At 43.4% G+C, this 24,322-nt stretch overlaps 1 protein-coding gene across 2 annotated transcripts in view; it reads left to right on the top strand.

The window, feature by feature from the left end:
- Window positions 1–24,322, top strand: part of CNTLN (centlein) — a 506,300-nt gene that overhangs the window by 136,124 nt on the left and 345,854 nt on the right. For both annotated transcript variants that reach the window (XM_075316500.1, XM_075316495.1), the window contains exons 5-7: window positions 15,345–15,479; window positions 16,041–16,220; window positions 16,812–16,945. In XM_075316500.1, the coding sequence (XP_075172615.1) occupies window positions 15,345–15,479; window positions 16,041–16,220; window positions 16,812–16,945 (449 nt within the window). The remainder of the gene's footprint in view (window positions 1–15,344; window positions 15,480–16,040; window positions 16,221–16,811; window positions 16,946–24,322) is intronic.

Genomic DNA, 24,322 nt, shown 5'->3' with positions numbered 1-24,322 from the left:
AGACATTGTCTGTTTGATGAATGGGGTTTCCTACAAAGAACATTTATTACTAGGATTAAAGGGACCCACATCACCCCTATTATGAGAAGAGTCCAGAATACCTCCTTGTTACCAGTACATCCACAAAAAGAAGGACATTTTTGTGGTGTGATGAGTACTTGAGGGTTGGAGGGTCCAAGAAATAGCATTTACTATCCATTGTTTAGATGATGCATATCTTTTTAACCTCTTTCATCCCACATCCCTACAGTACCATCTAATTTGAAATAAAATGTAGCCGCTTCTTGATATTTACTAATCTGATACGATAGGTAACATCCTATACATTTCTAACTACTTGGTTCTTTTTGGTTAGCTCTTATTTTTAGTATTATAATCATTTATAGCATTTCATGCAGGTGGGCTCCAATCTACAATGATGATTTATATCAATTATTAATTAGCAGTCATAAATATATCCAGTGGATCATCGTTAATAGGAGTTGTCGTAGGGGAGGTCTCTGAAATGGATCTATTTATGCATGGCTATCAATAAATAATTTGCTTTACTGGATGTGGTGTGCACAGACTAATTATACCTGCTTATAATTGCTGTTAGAAGCAGCATGAGTCATTGTAAGCATTTTCTGTAGCATTCAGAATGCCTTAGGAAAAAAAAGACAATATTAAAGTATATTTCATTTCTACATTTAAGTGTTGCTCTATTAGTTTTTTTATATGTTTTTGCAGCTTGATGTTTGTAAGAGCAATATAACATCATGACTCTTTTTATATAAAGTGTTAGACTTTCTAATTTCCTTTTTATAAGCAGAGAATTAGTCAGACGATCATATTCTCAAGTGAATACGATTGGACCTTCCTCATCACTGGCTGCATAACATGAGCGACATGACTTATGCGCCTGTATGTTTTCATCACTATGGATTGAGCATCTGTTCAAACTATGTTAGAGCCGGCTGTGGAGTGTTTTTCCTAAATGAGAGGGGTGGGGGTTGTCATAATTGAGAGGACTGATTGCAGGTAAATTTGATGCCAAAATGGAAGTTAAAACATGCTGTATATTAATGGGGTAAAAATAATAATAATCCTGTCTTACTATGACCTGGAACTTATGTGTACGTGTAGTTACAATATAAAAATATGGATGGTCCTGCAGTTAACATTTATTATTTTATTCTTAGTTTATCATTTAATATAAAAGGTATCATAGTTTTCAAGTGATCTAAAGGCCACTTTACACACACAGATAAATCTGCGGCAGATCTGCGGTTGTAGTGAAATTGTGGACAATCAGTGCCAGGTTTGTAGCTGTGTACAAATGGAACAATATGTCCATGATTTCACTGCAACCACAGATCTGCCAAAGATTTATCTGTGTGTGTAAAGTGGCCTTAAGTCTTTATTAGTCACAAACATTAAATCTCATATGTAAAGCTGAGTGTGTGTATGTGTATATCCGCTAAAGGAATCCGCACCGTCGCATTTACAATCACGAAATTTTGCACAGATGCCCCATGTGACTCAGGGAACGTCATAGACTATGTTTTGATGGGAGAATTTAACCCTGCGCTTTACAGTTACTGTCCAAAAACCTGCCTCCATTAAAGTGAATGGAGCTGTGAGCTATTAGGTTAATAATAGGAGCTGTGATTGGTTGCTATAGGAACAAAATAAATTGTTCCTATAAGAAGCTTATGTGTGAGGTAATAAGATGTCGGGAGACGGATAGAGAGAGACAGAAAAAGACAGAGAGACAGTCGAAGAGACAGACAGAGAAACAGACAGACAGAGACAGACAGGGAAAGAGACAGGCAGACAGGGAAAGAGACAAACAAGAAACGAGACAGGGAAAGAGGTCCGCTAAAGGAATCCGCACCGTCACATTTACAATCACAAAATTTTGCCCACACATCCCATTTGACTAAGGGAACGTCATAGACTATATTTTGAGAGGAAAATTTAACCCTGCGCTTTAGAGTTATTCACCAGAAAGCCTGCTTACATTAAAGTCAATGGAGCTCTGATTGGTTGCTATAGGCAACGAAGGACATTCTCAGTATAAGAAGCTTATGTGAGGTAATATGATGTTGGTAGAGTGACGGATAGAGAAAGAGAGAGAAAGACAGAGAAACAGGAAGAGATAATGGAGAGACAGAGAGACACAGACAGAGCAGAGAGAAGCGTAGACAGAGTGAGAGATGCAGACAGAGAGAGAGCCACAGAGAGAGACAGACAGAAACAGAGAGAGAGAGATACAGAGGCAGACAGAAAGAGAGACAGACAGAGGCAGAAAGGGAGACAGAGACAGAGAGATAGACAAATAGAGAGAGAGGGGGGAGGGTGAGAGTGGGAGAGAGAGAGAGAGAGAGAGAGAGAGGCACTTAGTTACTATCCCGGGCAACGCCAGGTACTAGAGCTAATAGCTTATATATAGTACAGATGGGCATATTGTTGGAAATTCATATTTGCCAGCTTTACCGAATTGTCCAATTTTTATAAATTCACTCTTAATACTGCAAAGCCTTGAATTGCCCAAAATATGTGTGTTTTTAGTGGTCATCTAAGACTATATTGAACTCTTTAATGCAAACAGAGTGTTCTTAAAGAAGTTGTCCAGTTACCAAAACTGATTTTTTTTTTTCTGATAAATCTTGCTAATATGTGCCCCTCAACACATCTATTATGTTTTTTCAGCAAAATTACCTTTCATTGTGCACTAGCAGCACACGGTCATTGCTGGCTCCAGCTCTGATGGGGTTAATCTCTCCTCTGACTTCCTGTGTTCAGTTCCTACAAGTCCCAGAATTCTTTGTGGCTTTAGGGCGGTGTCTGGCTTATCTAACACACCCATCGTGTCTAATACACCCACTCTGCTCCCACCCAAACCCTCCTCCCTGCCTCTTCCCAGTGGATGTGCACTCAGAGAAATCACAGATACAGCAGCTCTGCACAGCCAGGGGAAGAAAGTGTGTGTGCGCGTATATACAGTGTGTGTGTATATACAGTGTGTGTGTGTATATACAGTGTGTGTGTGTATATACAGTGTGTGTATATACAGTGTGTGTATGTGTGAGTGTGTATGTGTGTGTGTGTGTATGTCATACTCACCTGTCTGCAGGGTCCCGGTGCCATGCCTGCTTCCAGCCCCTGTCTCGGTACCGCCGCTTCGGCTGTGTGCAGTCTCCCCGGTGCATGCACGAAACTTGCAGGACCTGGCCGTGGATCACCTGATGCAGTCACCTGACGCATCAGCTGATCGTAGTCTCGCCGGCTTTTTCGTGCCCGGCCGGCTATCAGCTGATCCTGCCGTCAGGGGACTTCATCAGCTGATTACCGGCAGCTCCTGCAGTGATGGGACAGGATCAGACTCTCATCCGATCGCTCCAGGAGCTGCCGGTCATCGGCACAGACGTGAGTATTTATTTATTTTTTATTTTTTTTTGCACTGATGCATCAGCTGATTGTATAATCGGCTTTTATACAATCAGCTGCTGTGTCATGTGATTCACATCCTTTAACCTGACACATCATCTGATCGCTTTGCCTTCCAGCAAACCGATCAGATGATATTGGATCCGGATTGGACGGCGCGGGACCCTAACCCAGGATTACTGCGGAGGGGGGTTTATTTCAATAAAGATGGAGTCACTAATTGTGTTGTGTTTTATTTCTAATAAAAATATTTTTCTGTGTGTTGTGGTTTTTTTTTTTTTCTTATCATTACTAGAAATTCATGGTGGCCATGTCTAATATTGGCGTGACACCATGAATTTCGGGCTTAGGGCTAGCTGATAATATACAGCTAGCCCTAACTCCATTATTACCCGGCTAGCCACCCGGCATCAGGGCAGCTGGAAGAGTTGGATACAGCGCCAGAAGATGGCGCTTCTATGAAAGCGCCATTTTCTGGGGTGGCTGCGGACTGCAATTCGCAGTGGGGGTGCCCAGAAAGCATGGGCACCCTTCACTGTGGATTCCAATCCCCAGCTGCCTAGTTGTACCCGGCTGGACACCAAAATTAGGCGAAGCTCACGTCATTTTTTTTTTAAATTATTTCATGAAATTCATGAAATAATTAAAAAAAAAAAGGGCTTCTCTATATTTTTGGTTCCCAGCCGGGTACAACTAGGCAGCTGGGGGTTGGGGGCAGCCCGTACCTGCCTGCTGTACCCGGCTAGCATACAAAAATATGGCGAAGCCCACGTCATTTTTTTTTTCTTTTTGGGTAAAAAACTGCATACAGTCCTGGATGGAGGATGCTGAGCCTTGTAGTTCTGCAGCTGCTGTCTGCTCTCCTGCATACACTAGTGAATGGAGGATGCTGAGCCTTGTAGTTCTGCAGCTGCGGTCTGCTCTCCTGCATACAATGAACATTTTGAATAAGGAAATGACATCAGACCTTTTTTATTTTTTTCATCAACAATCTTTAATGGCATTGTGCACTGATTAAAAACGCAGTGAGCAAAAACGCAGCAAAAAAGGCACCAAATCGCGGCAAAAACGTGACATGCAGCACCGCAGGTGACAGAGCAGAGCAAGTTGGTGACATGCTCTGCTCTGACACATAGTGTGCTGCATGTCACTGTATCCACTCTGGGACTTGTTGTGCAGGTGACCGGATGATACATGTCACTAACTGCCCCACTCTGTGATTTCTGCTGCATAGTACCAACTGTATACACTCTCACCTGCACAACAAGTCCCATAATGGAGACAGTTAGTGACATGTAGCATCCGTTCACCTGCACTACAAGTGCCAGAGTGGAGAAAGATAGTGACATGCAGCACACTATGTGTCAGAGCAGAGCATGTCACTGTCTCCACTCCGCTGACCTCACAGCCCGTACACGCTGCGATGGATGCAGGTGGACACAGAACAAGTAATCGGCCGACACTGGAGTCATCTGATTACTTGGGATGAATTGAGCAGTAAAATGCTCTGGTGCTCGATGGGCGAAGCCCATGCCGTTTTTTTTTTTAAAAAATTAATTAAAAATAATAAAAAAAAAAAAATCACATTGTTTGTGGGCTCCCGCTGCATTTTCTGTTGCTAAGGGTAACCAAAGCAGCTACTGGCTGCTAGCCCCCGCTGCTTGGTGTTACTTTCACTGGCAATAGAAATGCAGGGAAGCATTTTTTTTTTTTTATAAAGGTTTTTCCCTGAAAACGTTTTTAAGAAAATGACGTGGGCTTCGCCATATTTTTGTATGCTAGCCAGGTACAGCAGGCAGCTACGGGCTGCCCCCAACCCCCAGCTGCCTAGTTGTACCCGGCTGGGAACCAAAAATATAGAGAAGCCCTTTTTTTTTTTATTTCATGAATTTCATGAAATAATTAAAAAAAAAAAATGACATGGGCTTCGCTGAATTTTTGAGTCCAGCCAGGTACAACTAGGCAGCTGGGGATTGGAATCCGCAGTGAAGGGTGCCCAAACTTTCTGGGCCCCCCGCTGCGAATTGCAGTCCACAGCCGCCCCAGAAAATGGCGCTTTTATAGAAGCGCCATCTTCTGGCGCTGTATCCAACTCTTCCAGTGGCCCTGGTGGCAGGTGGCACGCTGGGTAATAAGGGGTTAATACCAGCTATGTTTTACCTGCTGGTATAAAGCCCGAGATTCTAAATGTCAGGCCAAGGTTGACCTGGCCATTAAGAATCTCCAATAAAGGGTTAAAAAAAAGACCACACAGAGAAAAATACTTTATTAGAAATAAATACACAGACACAGTAGGGACTCCATGTTTATTACTCCCTCTCACCCCTCCACGATGGAGAGATTTCTGTACTGACCATGCCAGGAGAGAGCGAGGGAAAAGAGAGCGAGCGAGGGGGGGGAGGAAAAGAAAGCGAGCGGGGGGGGGGAAAGAGAGCGAGCGGGGGGGAAAAGAGAGCGAGCGGGGGGAAGAAGAGAGCGAGGGGGGAGGAAAAGAGAGCGAGGGGGAGGAAAAGAGAGCGAGGGGGGAGGAAAAGAGAGCGAGGGGGGAGGAAAAGAGAGCGAGGGGGGAGGAAAAGAGAGCGAGGGGGGAGGAAAAGAGAGTGCAGGGGGGAGGAAAAGAGAGCGCAGGGGGGAGGAAAAGAGAGCGCAGGGGGGAGGAAAAGAGAGCGAGGGGGGAGGAAAAGAGAGCGAGGGGGGAGGAAAAGAGAGCGAGGGGGGAGGAAAAGAGAGCGAGGGGGGGGAAAGAGAGCGAGGGGGGAGGAAAAAAAGAGAGCGAGGGGGGAGGAAAAAAAGAGAGCGCGGGAGGAAAAAAAGAGAGTGCAGGGGGGAGGAAAAGAGAGCGCAGGGGGGAGGAAAAGAGAGCGAGGGGGGAGGAAAAGAGAGCAAGGGGGGGGAAAGAGAGCGAGGGGGGGAAAAGAGAGCGAGGGGGGGAAAAGAGCGAGGGGGGAGGAAAAGAGAGCGAGGGGGGAGGAAAAGAGAGCGAGGGGGAGGAAAAAAAGAGAGCGCGGGAGGAAAAAAAGAGAGCGCGGGAGGAAAAAAAGAGAGCGCGGGAGGAAAAGAGAGCGCAGGGGGGAAGAAAAGAGAGCGCAGGGGGGAGGAAAAGAGAGCGCAGGGGGGAGGAAAAGAGAGCGCGGGGGGGGAAAGAGAGCGAGCGGGGGGGGGAAAGAGAGTGCAGGGGGGAGGAAAAGAGAGCGCAGGGGGGAGGAAAAAAGAGCGCAGGGGGGAGGAAAAGAGAGCGCAGGGGGGAGGAAAAGAGAGCACAGGGGGGAGGAAAAGAGAGCGAGGGGGGAAGAGAGCGAGGGAAAAGAGAGGGGAGGGGAGAGAGGGATAAGAGGGGAGAGAGGGATAAGAGGGGGGCAGAGAAGAGGGGGAAGAGGGGAGGGGGAGAAGAGTGGGGGGAGAGAAGAGAGTGGGGAAAGAACAGGGGGGGGGAAGAGGTGTTCTGTCACCAACTGTCTCCACTCTGTGACTTGTGGTGCAGGTGACAGAGTGCAGACAGTTGGTCCCATGCAGCAGGATAGATGGCAGAGCACAGCGATGACATGCCTGTCAGTGTCTTGCTGCTGGGAGGAGCAGATGATCACACTGCCCGACACCGGCCGCTCTCCTGATATCGCAGCAGAGCGGGCGGGTGGACAGTGTGAGCACATACTTACGTGCAGGGGGGGATTCAGCTAAAGACCCCCCCCTGTACTGCATACTGGCGCCCCGTGTCTCAGCCTCTCTGCAGGACGCCGGCTCCACAGTCAGTGACGTGCTCCGGCTCCTCCCCTCGATGCTGGGCTGTGACGTGCGGTAGTCACCGCCCACAGCCCTGTCACTCAATCTGAGTGGCGCCGGCATCCTGTGACGTACCCGTCTAGTTTGAGAGCCCGGAAATGCTGGGACGTCAGAGGATGCCGGCGGCCACAGCTCCAGGGGGTCATGTGACTGGCACTGAGCGTGCAGGATAGCGCCGCTCAGTGCCAGAACTGGAAACAGAAGCCAATGGAGAAGACGCCTAGAAAGGTAACTAGAGCTCATACAGAAAATAAAAAAAATGGGTGAACCACCCCTTTAATTACCAAGGACCTCAATCTGGCTAGTGTTAAACGGATGGTAACTGGTAGTAACTGCCTGTATACACACTTCAGAATCAAACTTTTTCGGTTATTTACGGTAAATTTGTTAAAACTAATCCCTTTTTAGAGGCCTACCTTTCTGGTGTTTATACACAGATGGTGCAGAAGGGAAGAAGCGGTGTCTTTTTCACACAGTCGGTTCAAACATCCTTCTTGGGGAGTATCAAGGGCTTTGGTCTTGTTAAATGAAGAAGTAAGTCATCCAATAATTATCCCTTCACTTACTGAGTACAAATAGGTTGGCTGTTTAAGGCTTTGTGCGCACTGGAAAATGGAATTTTCTTAAGAAAATTCCGCAGGCATTGAAAGATTTCCGCACCCGCGGTAAAAAACTGCGGCAAACCGCACCCGAAAACTGCATGCGGTTTGCCGCGGTTTTACCGCGATATTGTTCGCGGTATTGCCGCGGTTTTGCCTTGTGCGGGTTCGTACATGTGCTTTATTGCATTCAATGCAATAAAGCACATTGAAAAAAAAAAAGAAAAAAAAAAGTAATTTCATTCTGAGATAGATAGATAGAGAAATAGAAGAATATATAGATAGATAGTCCCTGTGAGCACATGCTGCATTTCTCCCGAGCGGTAATGTGAGTTCACATTACCGGCCGTGGGAAATGCCCTGTGGTTACCTCTGCTGTCTCGCTGCGAGGCTGCATTCAGCGCTGTGTCTGTGTCAGTCGCGGCTGGATGCAAGCATCGGAGGACGTGGATTACGCCGGAGTGGTGTGTTTTGGGGGGGGGTTAATAAACGGGTGAACCAGGAGCTTTTTTGTGTTTTATTTAAAATAAAGGATTTTTCGGTGTGTGTGTTTTTTCACTTTACTTACGGGTTGATCATGTCAGCTGTCACATAGACGCTGCCATGATCAAGCCTGGACTTAGTGGCGGCGATCCGCCGCCATTAACTCCTTACATTACCTTGATTGCCACTGCATCACGGCAACAAGAAGAGCCGGGGACACTCCGGTACTGTCGCATAATGCATGCGACAGTCCCGGGGCAGCTGCGGCTGATATTCTCGGCTGCGGGAGGGGGGAGGGAGGCGGGGGACATTAACCCTGCCCCTCCCCCTCCCTAGCCTGAGAATACTGGGCCGCCGCTGTGTGCTTACCTCGGCTGGAAGGTAAAAATACGGCGGAGCCCACGTGTTTTTTTTTTCTATATTTCCGTTTGCTTTCTATGTGTATTCTATATGTCTGTGTCAGTGTTCTACAGTTAGGTCCAGAAATATTTGGACAGTGACACAATTTTTGCGAGTTGGGCTCTGCATGCCACCACATTGGATTTGAAATGAAACCTCTACAACAGAATTCAAGTGCAGATTGTAACGTTTAATTTGAAGGTTTGAACAAAAATATCTGATAGAAATTGTAGGAATTGTACACATTTCTTTACAAACACTCCACATTTTAGGAGGTCAAAAGTAATTGGACAAATAAACCAAACCCAAACAAAATATTTTTATTTTCAATATTTTGTTGCGAATCCTTTGGAGGCAATCACTGCCTTAAGTCTGGAACCCATGGACATCAACAAACGCTGGGTTTCCTCCTTCTTAATGCTTTGCCAGGCCTTTACAGGCCACAGCCTTCAGGTCTTGCTTGTTTGTGGGTCTTTCCGTCTTAAGTCTGGATTTGAGCAAGTGAAATGCATGCTCAATTGGGTTAAGATCTGGTGATTGACTTGGCCATTGCAGAATGTTCCACTTTTTTGCACTCATGAACTCCTGGGTAGCTTTGGCTGTATGCTTTGGGTCATTGTCCATCTGTACTATGAAGCGCCGTCCGATCAACTTTGCGGCATTTGGCTGAATCTGGGCTGAAAGTATATCCCGGTACACTTCAGAATTCATCCGGCTACTCTTGTCTGCTGTTATGTCATCAATAAACACAAGTGACCCAGTGCCATTGAAAGCCATGCATGCCCATGCCATCACGTTGCCTCCACCATGTTTTACAGAGGATGTGGTGTGCCTTGGATCATGTGCCGTTCCTTTTCTTCTCCAAACTTTTTTCTTCCCATCATTCTGGTACAGGTTGATCTTTGTCTCATCTGTCCATAGAATACTTTTCCAGAACTGAGCTGGCTTCATGAGGTGTTTTTCAGCAAATTTAATTCTGGCCTGTCTATTTTTGGAATTGATGAATGGTTTGCATCTAGATGTGAACCCTTTGTATTTACTTTCATGGAGTCTTCTCTTTACTGTTGACTTAGAGACAGATACATCTACTTCACTGAGAGTGTTCTGGACTTCAGTTGATGTTGTGAACGGGTTCTTCTTCACCAAAGAAAGTATGCAGCGATCATCCACCACTGTTGTCATCCGTGGACGCCCAGGCCTTTTTGAGTTCCCAAGCTCACCAGTCAATTCCTTTTTTCTCAGAATGTACCCGACTGTTGATTTTGCTACTCCAAGCATGTCTGCTATCTCTCTGATGGATTTTTTCTTTTTTTTCAGCCTCAGGATGTTCTGCTTCACCTCAATTGAGAGTTCCTTAGACCGCATGTTGTCTGGTCACAGCAACAGCTTCCAAATGCAAAACCACACACCTGTAATCAACCCCAGACCTTTTAACTACTTCATTGATTACAGGTTAACGAGGGAGACGCCTTCAGAGTTAATTGCAGCCCTTAGAGTCCCTTGTCCAATTACTTTTGGTCCCTTGAAAAAGAGGAGGCTATGCATTACAGAGCTATGATTCCTAAACCCTTTCTCCGATTTGGATGTGAAAACTCTCATATTGCAGCTGGGAGTGTGCACTTTCAGCCCATATTATATATATAATTGTATTTCTGAACATGTTTTTGTAAACAGCTAAAATAACAAAACTTGTGTTACTGTCCAAATATTTCTGGACCTAACTGTATGTCTGTGATGTCTGTGTGTGTCTGTGATGTCTGTGTGTGTTTACTCTGCTCCGCTTCCTCTTCCTGTCATAATGACATCACTTCCCTGCAAACCGCAAGCAGCGATGTACATTACTGCAGGTAAACCGCGAATTACCGGAGGGAATAACGCAGGAAAACGCAATGAACAGCACAGAATTTGCTGCCTGCGTTATTCCCTGCGGGATTTCACGATTACATTGCAGTCAATGGAGTGAAATCCCGCAGCGACGTGCGGAAAAGTGGTGACATGCAATTGTTTTTGCTGCGGGAATCCCGCAGCAAAACATGCAGCTGTCAAATTCCGCTTAGTGCGCACAGGATTTTTTTTTTTCCCATAGGATTTGCTGGTGAATCACTGCACAAATGTTATGAACATTTTCTGCAGCGAAATATGCAGCAAATTCGCGGCAAAAAACGGCAAGTGCGCACAGGGCCTAAAAGTGATGATCTAATGGTCTAAAAATATTATGGAGCATGCTAGGAGATGTCTATCATTGTAGGGTCAGCAACAACAACAACAGCAGCAGCAGTAATAGAGTATACATCACATGATGGATAGGGAGTACCTGCCTGACTGAGCGTAGGCTACAGGCCCTGGCGGCAGCAGAACTGTATAGAAGACAAACAATGGACAGGCAGTTTGCTTTCCCCCCTTGTTGCTGGTGATACAATTTAATTTACAGATAGATTGACATAGTTCCTGTCGATGTGTGCCATGATGTATTTGGCTTATTTTCCAACAGCACAGCCTGCACACTGCAATAGAGGTCATCCAGCAAGTTAGAAAATAATTTCCACACCCAAGACCCAAATCGGAATAGCCAACCCCATGAGCACTACCACAGCTTTCAGGCATTGTTGAGCCTCTTACACCCACAGCACATGTAGAACAAGCAGATTTTGCCTAAAACTATCCTTTAGAGGTGCATCGCCTTTCCTGTGTATCTGTGAGGTCAAGACCCTCGTCATTACCTTCTCAGAACTTTTGTCTTGTTCTCAGGTCTTGTCCAATATAGAATCATCATCGTTATCCATGTTTTGGCTACCCGTTGGCTTGGTTTGGGTAATTAACTGAGCTACATTCCTCAACCACCTCACCTGATTCCCTCCTTGAAATTTTCCCAGGCTCACAGTGCAGCTATCACTTCTAGTGTCTTTACCACCATAGCTTACAGAGCCAAAAACACAACTTATCATTAAAATAATGTTCGCCATTTCCTGTAGGCCCATGTCATCCAAGTACAAAGACTGACTGTTCATATCTTTCAATAAATCACCTGGAACAAGTTGTTCTGGTGTAGTATCTTCCTTAGCCTCTTGAGGTGTTGTTGGTTAGGGAACTAAAGGGCAGTACATAAATGGGTGTCATTGACCAATAAGTGTCATGGCGGCAGCTGAGGTAAAATGAGGAGAACAATCACTCAAGCTGATCGTCCTCTCAGAGGTGTGGTCCTGTCACATATTGACTGCAAACTTGTTCCCCACGGCTGGACAATCCCTTTTAAGTAATGCCCTTTTATTACCAACTGACTGGTGGACACCGGTTTAATGAATAATTAGACTTACCTGTGGTTAAAATCTTGTTTATTAGAATTTTGTAGTCTCAACTTTTGCTTTGCTCCTAAAACTTCCATTAGGGTGTACTTATTTTTGCGATATGGTCTTGAATGAATTTGTTTGGAAAATTACTTTTTTGGGTGTACAAAATAACAAATCTCATTTGCATTCAACGGTCCACATTTGCGGGAGTATTTTATAGTATGGTACCTCATAGAGAAAGTTGATTTTGAAAGAAAACTGAAGGCGTTGTAACAAATTTGTTAGGGGATACTCATTTATGTAACTAAATATAAGTAAATATGTAACTGTTGTGTTACGTAGAAATCTCATCAAACTTAATCCCAACGAATACATCCCAGACTGGAAATACTATGTATAGAAACACCACCTTAAATAAATAGTAATGCATATAAAAAAGCATAGCATATTTAGTTAAAGGGGTTGTCCAATACTAGGACAACCCCTTGTCATTCCACGCTTCCCCCAATTTAAAATAAAAAGGCTTATACTCCCCTCCAGTGCTGCCGCAGTTCCAGCGGTGCCAGCACTCGCGTTCCCGGAGCTCACTTGAGGTTATGGCTAGGGATGAGTGAACCCAATCTATAAATTTTGTGGTCTGTAGCAGACACCTAATGTCTGCTGCTTGAGTCAAAACACGGACTTCTCACTGAAGTCCTTGCCTGTGTTTGGATGCTGTTCTGATGTATAAAGCGTGTTGAAAGGCTGCAGCGCAGCCAGTCAACAAGTTTTTTGGATTAGGGAAGATACCTTGACACTGCTGTGAACAAAATTAATAAATAAAAAAAAAAAACCCATGGGGTCCATGCTTTTTTCATAACCGTGGCAAGTAAATCAGACAGTTGCGGTTTGCAGCCCTCAGTTGTCTGTTTTACCTTGGCTGGTTATCAAAAATAGACGTGACCACACGCTGTTTTTTAAAATGATTTATAAATAAATAATTAAAAAAAATGGCATGGAGTCCCCCTATTCTTGATAACTAGTCAAGGTAAAGCAGACAGCTGGGGACTGGTATTACCACGCTGAGAAGGCCCAAGGTTATTTGGCCCTTTCCAGAGTAAAAATAGGAAACTGCAGCCGTTCCACAAGTGGCGCATCAATAAGATGCTCCAATTCTGGCGCTTTGCCCAACTCTTCCTGATTGCCCTGGTAATGTGGCAATTGGGATAATATTTTTGGTGTTAATGGCAGCTGTGAATTGACAGCTGCCATCAAGCCCAAGGGATTAGTATTGAAAAGGCGTCTATCAGGCACCCCCTTTACTAACCCCATAAATGTAAAGTAAAAAGCACACACTCACAGGAAAAAAATTGTTTATTTGAATAAATACTCTACATTTCCTCGTTCACCAACTTATTAATTAAAAATGATCCTTGAAGTTCCAACATAATATAATGATGTAATGTGCCATGATGTCCATCAAATTCTATTGATCCTCATTTTCAGAACAAAGCTCTCTGGGTCATTCGCGGTCAGTGTGTTTGCTTGTTTTTTTTTATTTTTTTTTTTACTTTACACTTACCAGGTTAGTAATGGGGTGTCTGATAGACAGGTCTCCATTACTAACCCCTGTTTATGATGCCAGCTGTCAATTGACAGCTGACATCAACTCCCAAAATATTACCCCGATTGCCAAAGCACAAGGGCAATCGGGACGAGGCGAGCAAAGCATCAGAATTGACACATATAATGGATGTGCCACTTCTGGGGTGGCTGCGGACTGCTATTTTTAAGCTGGGAAGGACCAAATAGCCATGGGCCTTACCAGGATGATAATACCAGCCCTCAGCTGATTGCTTTACCTTAGCTGGTTATCAAAAAGAGGGGGTACCCCCATGTCTTTTTTTTAAATTAGTTATTTATAAATAAATTAAAAAAAAATGGCATTTGGTCCCATTGACATTGACTTATGGGGTTCAGGCCCCAAGGTCAAGTCCGGGAACCGAACTAAACTGTTAACTACAGTTTGGCCAATCCTGGGGCACCCGAACATCCACAGGTCCGCTCATCCCTAGTTGTAACATCACTCAAGCCCCGCACCCAATCACCTCTGGCTTTTTTCTCCCCCCACCTTTGCATGCAGGAGTAATCAACTTAATCAAGAAGTGAGCAGCAGTCGTGGCTTTTTCATTTTGTTAATTAAAGGGAATCTGTCACAAGTTTTTTTTTCTAGCGTATGAGCCAATACCACAACCATCCTTAGCACCTATGATGCATTCTAAAAAGTGGGAAATTATGCCCTTATCCCCCTGCATATCCCTCGAAAAACCTTTTGAATAGCTCCCGCGCGGTATGCAAATGTGATCGGTCCGGTCTGATGGATGTCATTGTAGCGGCTCCTGTCCTGCCTCTCTGTTGTTAATTGTCGTCTTCCCGATGTGTCCTGTGTCATCCACATAGACGAACATAATCTTGCACCTGCGCAAGGAAATTGCAGTTCTCGAAGGCCCACTTTGCTTTCCCTGCTGTGAGCTGCTGCTGATGCATGCACAGTTTGCTTTCAGGCTCTGACCACAGAAGGACAAAGCAAGTTGTGAACTGCGATCTTCCTGCGCATGTGCAAGGTTTTGCCTGGCTATGTGGATGATGCAAGATTTGTCATCCAATTGAATCACATTGGGGGGACGGCGATTACCAGCAGAGAGGCGGAACAAGAGCCGCTACAATGGCATCAATCAGACCTAACCGATTGCATTTACATATAGCGTGGAAGCTATTCAGAAGATTTTTTTGGGGATATGCAGGGGGGGGGTCAGGGCACTCTTTTGAATGCAGCATAGTGCTAAGGAAAGTAGCGGTATAAACTCATACACTAAAAAACTGGTGACAGGTTCCCTTTAACTCATATGTCGAATGTGGGGAGAGAAAAGTCAGTGGTGATTGGGCACGGGGCTCACATAAGCTCCTGGAACTTGAACGACGGCACTGCTGGAACCGCGACGGCACTGCTGGAACCATTCTGGCACAGGAGGTGAGTATAAGCTTTTTTATTTTAACTGGGCTAAACATGGGAGTGAGAAGGGGTTGTCCAGGACTTTAACATTTTCTTATAACTGAGATTTTAGTTAAAACTTGTATTGCATAGTCAGAAATTGTTGCACAATTCAGGACATCTCTGCAGTCACACTATATCTGTGCTTGCATATGCTCCTGCATAAAGATGTGCTATTTTCCTTCCCATTGTTGATTTCTGTTTGTGCGATTGCTAATATTTCTATATACTAAAAGGATTTTCTGCGGTTCAGGAAAACACATGTATTGGAACCATGGCTGAAAAACTGCAGGGGCTTTGTCTGCATTGCATTGTCTTTCTTTTTTGTTCTAGAGAGCATCCGGACAGCAGCAGGAGATAAACAACCTTGTGCAGAGAAAGATTGCTGTCGATGAAGAAAATACTTTACTCAAAAAGGAACTTGATGACCTCCAACAAAAATTAAAAGATAAAAGTCAGGAGCTTAAGGTGCCTTGTCTTGTACAAATGTTCCCGTTGTCTTGCTGTGAAGCGCTGAGCCGCATGCTGTGTCATCAAGTGTGACACAGAAAGGGACATATGCTGCAAAAGAATTGCCTGAGGCCTCGCTCTGCTTTGCAGTTATTCCTCAACGCGCAGCACTGCTTTAAAGTCGAAAATCTGAGGCTTATAACTTTCAAATAAATACTTAATGATGGATATGGAGCTGGTGAAAGTAGTGTGAATATGTGGCTTCTTTTTAATTACATTCTGATGGGACTTGTATTATTAATTGATAAAGCTGAGGTCTGGAATGAAATGTCTGTGCGGGTCTCAAAAATAGCTGGGGACATCATCAAAGGCATCTTGATCAATTAAAGGATTCCTTGCATATGTGTGCTCATCAGAGCTGTCAAGTAGTTAAAGCAATAAGTCCCTTTCACCTGCATGACTAAAATAGAAAAAGGAAAAAGCCAAATCTTAAAAGCTAGTCCATGGCTACGGGCTGCTCAGTGAGGAGCCGCTACCGGATTGTTTGGTATTTTGTGACGTAATGACTTTGCTCAACAGGACAGTTGGAAGAGCTCGCGAAAAGAAGAAGAGCAGAGGGCAGCCATTTTTAAAAATGTGAAGGTAGAAAAGGAGAATTTAAGCAAGAAATGTGCTGACCTGCTCGGTGACCTGGAGAAAGCACGGAAGCAGGAGGCACAGTGGAAAGGAGAGAATTCTGGCATTGATGCCAAAATCAAGGTATGCTGCAGAGCGGCTGGATTCCCCCGCATGGTTTTTCAAACTACATTGTGGCGTGCACTTATGCTTCGTGTTATTTGCTGTGATAACAACTTATGTATTCAAACATGCCAGTTGGGACCTGGATTCATTTAAATTCCTACACTTAAAACCCACAGCTCTTTAAAAATTGATGCGGCAAAGCAGGAAACTGACATCAAATAGCCATTCTAAAGTCTAATCATTAAACAGTACAACAGACTTCATTCTCACATAAAACTTAAAGAATACATACGTTCTGAATGCAAATATGAAGGATCCGAAAAGATTTTTTTTTTTTTAATTTTACCCTGACGCCATTCATCAACAGTGTTTAGGCACAGACGGATTATTTTGGTTAAGAAAGGAAAGAGATGATAGATTTAAGGCTTATGGTGCACCGCTGGAAGGTGGATGAAAAATACCTAATGTAGGAAATGTAGAAACGTATATATTCACACTGATGGCGCATCTGTGTTTTATGCGTTAATGGTTGTAAGTTACTTACTCTCCTAAGTACCATAAGTTTATCGTCCCCTTGTTCTTTTTTTTCATCCTCTTGCTTTTATATAGGCGCTAGAGTTGAATTTAAAAGAAGCTGGTCACCAGATGGAGGCAATGCATACTAAAATAAATGGCCTTTCATCACAAGTCGCTGTCAAGAAGACTGAGCTGGCTCAGAAAGAGCTAGATGTAGTCAGACTGAGGTGAGTAGATTACATGGTATCATTTTCCAATTTTTTTTTTTTTTTTAATTCATAGGTTATCATTTTCAGTATAGTAGTGTGCAATTGAATATGAAGTTTAACCTCTTCACATCACATGATGTACTGCATACATCATGGATCGTGTAAGGTTAATCACTGCTGGCTGCCGCAAGCAATCTGCAGCGATTCCTGCACATGTAGGCTTATTTCAACAGCTGACATGTGCGGCTATCAAGCACGAGTGGATCAGCTCTCCACTCACACCTCTTAAGCCCTTGCATCTCACTGTCAAAATGTGACAGCGAGATGAAACAGCGCACTGTGGTACATTCACTTACCCGGCGCCATCGGAAGTTACATGACATGGTCACATGGATCAAATGGTTGCCATGGTGGCACAGGGTCATGTGATGACTCCTGTAGCAAGCATGAGTTACTTACGCTTACACCCGGCAGATTGCCCTGTGTAATAGGAGAGCTGATTTTCTGCAGATCGCAGCTGTGTGGCTGTGATCAACAGAAATGAATGAGCAATCAGACTGCTCATCCTTAGGCTATGTGTCCACGGTAGAATGTTGCTGCGGATTTTTCTGCATGAAAATCCGCGCCTTTCCCGCAAAATCCGCACCTTTTCAAAGGTGCGGATTTGCCGTGGATTTACCGCGGAATTGCCGCGGATTTTGGTGCGGATTTTTTTTTTTCTTTTTTCCCAATTCTGAAGCCAAAATCCGGATCAAAATCCGCAACAATAATTGACATGTTGCAGATTTTTCCGGATCAAAATCCGCGGTAAATCCGCCGCGGAAAAATCCGCAGCATGGGCACAGCATTTCCAAAAAGCCATAGAAATGGCTGGGAAGTGCCACTGCTGCAGATTTTTGGGAAATCCGCGGCTTTTCCGCGAAAAATCCACGCATTTTCCGCAGCATGGGCACATAGCCTTATAGTCCCCTAGGGGGACTAGTAAAATAAAAAAAAAAGTTTTTTAATTTTTTTTTTTAAAAAACCTAAAAGTTCAAATCACCCCCCATTCGCCTCATTGAAAATTAAATGGTTAAAAAAATATACACCTCTTTGGTATCACCACATTCAGAAACGCCCGATCTATCAAAATATTAAATCAATTAACCTGATGGGTGAACTGCGTAGTGGGAAAAAAATTCCAAACTCCAAAATTACGTTTTTTGGTCGCCGTGTATTTTGCGCAAGATGCGATAACAGGCGATCAAAATGTACCATCTGTGCAAAAATGATACCGTTAAAAACGTTAGCTCGAGACGCAAAAAATAAGCAGTCACTGAGCCATAGAGCCCGAAAATTGAGAACGCTACAGATTGTGGAAAATGGTATACTTTTGGTTAGGTCATCAATATCAAATCAGTAGAGGTCCCATAACCGGTACCCCCACCAATTGGCTGCTAGCCTTCTGATGGCAGCTGTATATACACGTATACTGTGCAGCTCCATTCAATTTGTGTACGTAGACTACCTGTCAGCACCCACTAAATAGTGAATTTAGCTAAGCAGTGCAGCTCTTTTCAGTGTTTACATATGGCCGCTATTGCAGCTGATGGATAGGGATGTTGGATGCCCACTGGGCTGATATTGGGCATCAATATCAAATGCCTGGAGAACCCCTTTAAATTCTGCTCACTTTACTTGCTTATTTTATTAAATACTCGTAGTCCTTGTAAAATGATTCCAAAGCTTCTTATATGCTATTCCGGTGTTATTCCTGGTAGAAATCTATGAATACATTGACAACTGGGAGTTACCAGTTCATGATGTGTCTGACATTGTCCAGTCAAAGCTGACAGTCTATTAGCATACCCCTATGACAGTGAAATTGGTAACACCCATAACAGAAAAGACACAACAACAAAAATAATGACAAACTACCATGTCAGGAGTATTGGTGAGTCCATAACCTTCTCTAAACATTCTTCAGTGGGAAGCAGTTACTTATTTCCTTTTAATTCAATATTTTTTATGTTCCCAAGTATCAAAAATTTCATTACGCTAAATCCAATCCAATACATTGTGGAATCTGCATATCCCACAAGTTCATATAATCCTAAACAAAATCTACTAAGTAAAAGGATTCTGTCACAAGGTTTTTGCTGTGCCATCTGAGAACAACAGAATGTAGGGACAGAGCTACCAGCTCTCTGAATACTGAGCTGTGCATAACCCCACCCAGACCCCTGATTGGCAGTTTTCTGCCTGTGCACAGTGTACATAGTAAGTGATTGGACTACCTGGAAGCAGAATAACTAATCCTCTAGTGATAATCCCTGCTGATAAAACCGTCATTTTATTAAAACTTCAGCAAGTCGGCCACTTGGAAAAGTATGCTACATCTCTGGGTAAATCCTGAAGCACCCTCTCTAGCGTTTATGCAAACAAAACTAATGTTCATATTCAGAATGGACTGGCTGGATGCACTGTCGAATAAGGAGAAGTTGACTAAGCGTTTCTTTGAAACATGGTCTTTATTTATACCTAACTTGGCTACAGTGCTTAAGACTAGACTTATATCTCAGTTTGGACAGACCTCTTGGTACCTACTTGAACTGCTCATTGGACACATACCAATTGCATAAGTTAGTTATCTTAAGTTGCATCTGGTCGCACGCAGAGAACAGATTGTAAAAGAAATTCTGTTAAAATTCAATAAAAATATGTTTTAAAAAAAAATAAAAACTACAGCAAGCAGCTCCGTAAGTGATACATCGCTGCAATCAAGGACTCTGCCCCTACATCATTCTGCTCTCAGATTAGGCAGCAAAAACCCTGTGACAGTTTCCGTTTAATTGCATTGTCATACGCAGCCCATGATTACTCGCTGTGTACAAGTAGTGAGTGTGTTACATATATGTGTTTCGTTCTTCAAGGCTAACTATGATGGGTCCTTGACACTAAAGCACCATATCATTGACTCCTCACACCTCTTGTACTCATTATTCACTTTTCTTTATAGAGTGTACATTTTGGAATGTTTTGCTGATGTAGCTTTCCTCGTTTTTGTGGCGTTAAACTTCACTTAATTTGAAAACTGGTACTAACACACTAGTAAATTCGGGGAAGTAAATGTCTGAATTGAGTACTAAACTGGGTAAATGATCAAAAAGATCTTTGTTCTTAATGGGAACCAACCATCAGAGTTTTCATATATAAAGTAAAGCCAGTGCTATACTGGAGCTAGGATGCTGAATGTAAGCGTAGCTTTTGTTCTGAGATTGGAGGGGTTTTTTTCAGAAATATGTGCAAGTAAAGTTTCAGAAATGCACTGCTATTTGATTGACCGGTGCAACAGGAAGAGAATATGTGGGTTGGGTCTTTCTATGTATTCCCACCCCTGTCTGCCTGCCGGCCTTCCTCCCCTTGTCGCTGTCATAGCTGTTAATTCCAGCGCAGGCAGACAGACAGGGGTGGGAATAGATAGCAAGACCTGACTCACAAATTCTCTTCTTGTTGCATCTGTCAATCAAATAACAGTGCATTGCTGTAACTTTACTTGCACATATTTCTGAAAGAAATAATCCAATCTCAGAACAAAATGTATGCTTATATTCATTATCCTAGTGCCAGTATAGCACTGGCTTCACTTTATATATGAAAATCCTGCTGTGGGTTCCCTTTAAGGAAGCTAAGGTCCACGTTCAAGAGCAGCAGCACAAATGAGAAGTTTAACTCTTAGGTCTGTATTTCTTAAGCGTACGTGACCCGTGCTTCATTTTCATATCCAGTTCTAATATCCCAAGCTCATAACCATTACAAAAATATAGAAGCTGCATACGTAGCTTAAAGGGATCAGTTTGGAGAAGTCTCTATTCCCAGGATCCTAAAACGGGCAGTGTGAATTTCCTTCAACTAGATGCAAACTATGCAGGGAGATGGTGTAACGAAAGATTATGGGTTCAGGTATATAATCTCTTACCTTTTCATATTCTATGAAGTTTAATTTTAAGCTCCTTGCTACGTTAACTATTCCCAGCTCATTGTCTCCTTATCTTGCTTTTCGCGATACTTTTAACCAATGGAAAGAGAGATTGTGCAAAGTTTATATCACACAATGAATTCTAATTTGTCAACGTTTTTTTTTCTAATTATTATTATTATTTTAAAGTGTTTGCTAAAGATAACACTGTATAGGCTACAGAGCACTGGACCATTTACTTTACATAGTATTTATTGTGTTGCTTCATCAAAAAATGGCCTCATACTTAACTACACGGCACAAACAATAAACAGTCATAGGCTGACAATAGGGAGACTGGAGAAAAACCATTGCATGTATTTTTTCTCTCCTTCAAACGTTCAAGTAATTTTTGCATCTTTTTTGACAAATAGAGCATCATTTTTATGTCATGGTGATATTTTCTTTTTTTCTTTTTTCCCTGATATCAGGTGATATTGATGGAAAAATAAGCAAAATAACTGTGTGTTTTTGCCATTTATTTTATTTGTTTAGTGACCACTAAAATACATTTTGTAACAAATATTTTTGTATATTGGACATGTTTTCTTACTGGGGTAAGGCTAATAACAGCGATTTTGATTGACAGTTGCATTTTTTCTTATTGTTGTGTTTTTAATTATTATATATTTTAGTTATTTTTCATTTCTTTTATACATTGTGCCCCTCAAAAGGATATTGAAATATGTTTATGTACTCCTTATTTTCCCTGTAACTGGTATACCAGCCCCAGTTACAGTACAATGTAAATGCAGCCCGCTAGCTACATAGCAGTGCTGCCTCAGTCTACTGCGACCCAGCAGCTCCTGCTCGCTCATTGTACGCAGCAATCACATGACCACTGTGTATGGAGGATGAAGCACCGTGAGCGTTTCCTATTACTGTGTACACAGCTCTTGTTAAGCAATGGAGAAGGCACAGACTGTAATAAACCATCCCTGCCTTCTCTTTTTCTCTACGGAGAATGCGGCTGTCTTTCACAGCCAGATCCTTGCTTCCGCATGTTGATAGTGTGTAGCTGTGCTCCTATGCAGTGACATTGTAGAACATCACTGCAGAGTAGGAGCAGGACCGCCCAGTGGTAGAAAGGCTATGACCCTGATTCATCAAAGCTTTTACACCAGAATTCTGCTGTAAAGGCTTTGAAAAATCTCAAACTTTAGGCGCAGCTCCAAAATTTAATTACTTTTGGGTGGGATGAGGGGTTATGTCACAGCTAGTCTAATTCCAGATGAGTTGTTCTGTTCCATATGTCCTGACTGGAGAGAGATTTTTGGACTAGCGCCCTGTTGCACACTTCACCCATCAGATACTGCAGATTCTTAAAGTGGCAGGCACTTCTTCATGAATCAGTAGCGTTTGAATCCACCACACTCCCTCATGAAGAATAGCGAGAAATTCACCAGTCTTGATGAATCTGGGCCTATGCACATTGAATGTATAGGAGGATGAAGAAGTAGCTTTTTCCTTTTTAAGATATATTACAAAGTTTCTTATTTTCAGGTGTAGTATTGATTCCTGAAATAAAAATTTAAATAATGGTTACTCTATAAACAAAAATCATCAGAACACCTGAGAGTATTTTTACAGAAATGTGGTTCAAACGGAAGAAGTTGTTTCACAAAGCTAACTCCTGATCATTTGCCCTATTAGAGCATATGCACATCACGAAAGAGGGTCTCTCTATTTAGGATCCCCCATTTTATGTGCCAATGACAGTCACTTCCACTGTGTATTAACCCCTTCACTTCTGAGGATGTATAGATGCATCCTTGGCCATATCTGTCCCTTTAATGCAGGCTTGCGTGGCGTGCCTGCATTATTTCCCGCACATGTCTGCTGATCTGATCAGCAGAGGATTGGGTGGATCTCCCCTTAGATTGTGCCGTCAAGGTCTGACAGCGTGATCTAACACGCTCCAGCGGCAATCGCGTTGTTCTTTGCTGCCATCGGAGGTTCCGTAACGCGATCACAGGATGCCAATGGATTGCCATGATAACGTGGATTCAGATGATCACCCCTGTCACAGTCATGAAATGCTTCCTGTGAGTATCAGCAGAATGCTGCCATTCACAATAGATCAGCATTTCTGCTGATCAGAGTGGCATACAGTCCCCTAAGGACTGATAAAATCAATAACAAATGTAAATATATATATACATCGTCGCATTTACAATCACAAAATTTTGCATAGATACCTCATTTGACTCAGGGAACATCATAGACCAGTCATGGCGAACCTTTCACAGGCCAAGTGCACAAACTGTAGCCCTAAACCCAATTTATTTTCCAAAGTGCCAACCAATCCTATTATGTAAATAATTGTATTTAACCTTACCTTTGCAGCCTTCTCTTCAGCAGGGGACATCACACTCATGCATGCCTACCACACATTGAAGCTGAGCTTCTCCTACTGGCCTTTCCAGACACAGCAGTTGGATTGATGTTTCTGGAAAAAATTGCAGCATATTAGACAGACAGATTTTAGCATGGAATGCAATCAGATTTCACTCTGTAATCCACATCTACATTTCAAAGTCTGAACATCTTGAAATCCCATAAAGATGTACGAGTTGCTCCCCTCCCCTTTCATTGTGTAGTTATGTCCCCTTCTTGGCCACTTCCTGGTAAACATGTCCCCCATCCTTATATATATTTCCTACATTCTGGTATATTTGTCCCCATCATGGCCCCATCCTGGCAAATGTACCCCATCCCGGCATATTCCCCATCCTGGTAAATGTTCCTCCATCCCGGCATGTACCCCATTCCTGGTAAATGTCCTCCATCCTGGTAAATGTACCCCATTATTGTAAATGTATTTCATCGCTGGCATGTTCCCCCATGCTGTTAAATGACCCCATCTTGGTAAATGTACCCCATTCTGGCATGTTCCTCCATCCTGGTAAATGTACCCCATCCAAGCATGTTCCCTTATCCTGGTAAATGTCCCCTTTCCTGGTATGTTCCCCTTCCTGCTAAATGTTCCCCATCCTGGCATGTTCATGTACCCCCATCCTGGCATGTTTTCCCCCATCCTGTTAAATGTATCCCCCATCCTGTTAAATGTCATCCTTCCTGGCATGTTCCCCTTGCTGCTAAATGTACCCCATCCTGGCATGTTTCTCCCCATCCTGGCATGTTTTTCCCCATCCTTGCAGCCATGTTTCCCCCCATCCTGGCATGTTTCTCCCCATCCTGGCAGCCATGTTTCCCCCAACCTTGCATGTTTGCCCCCATCCTTGCAGCCATGTTTCTCCCCCATCCTGGCATGTTTCTCCCCCATCCTGGCATGTTTCTCCCCCATCCTGGCATGTTTCTCCCCCATCCTTGCATGTTTCCCCCATCCTTGCAGCTATGTTTCCCCCATGCTTGCATATTTCCCCTACCCTTGCATG

The sequence above is a fragment of the Anomaloglossus baeobatrachus genome, chromosome 1, assembly GCF_048569485.1.
Source record: "Anomaloglossus baeobatrachus isolate aAnoBae1 chromosome 1, aAnoBae1.hap1, whole genome shotgun sequence".
NCBI classification, from domain to species: domain Eukaryota; kingdom Metazoa; phylum Chordata; class Amphibia; order Anura; family Aromobatidae; genus Anomaloglossus; species Anomaloglossus baeobatrachus.
The sequence above is the reverse complement of the archived record's forward strand: the minus strand, read 5'-3'. Positions and strand labels throughout refer to the sequence as shown.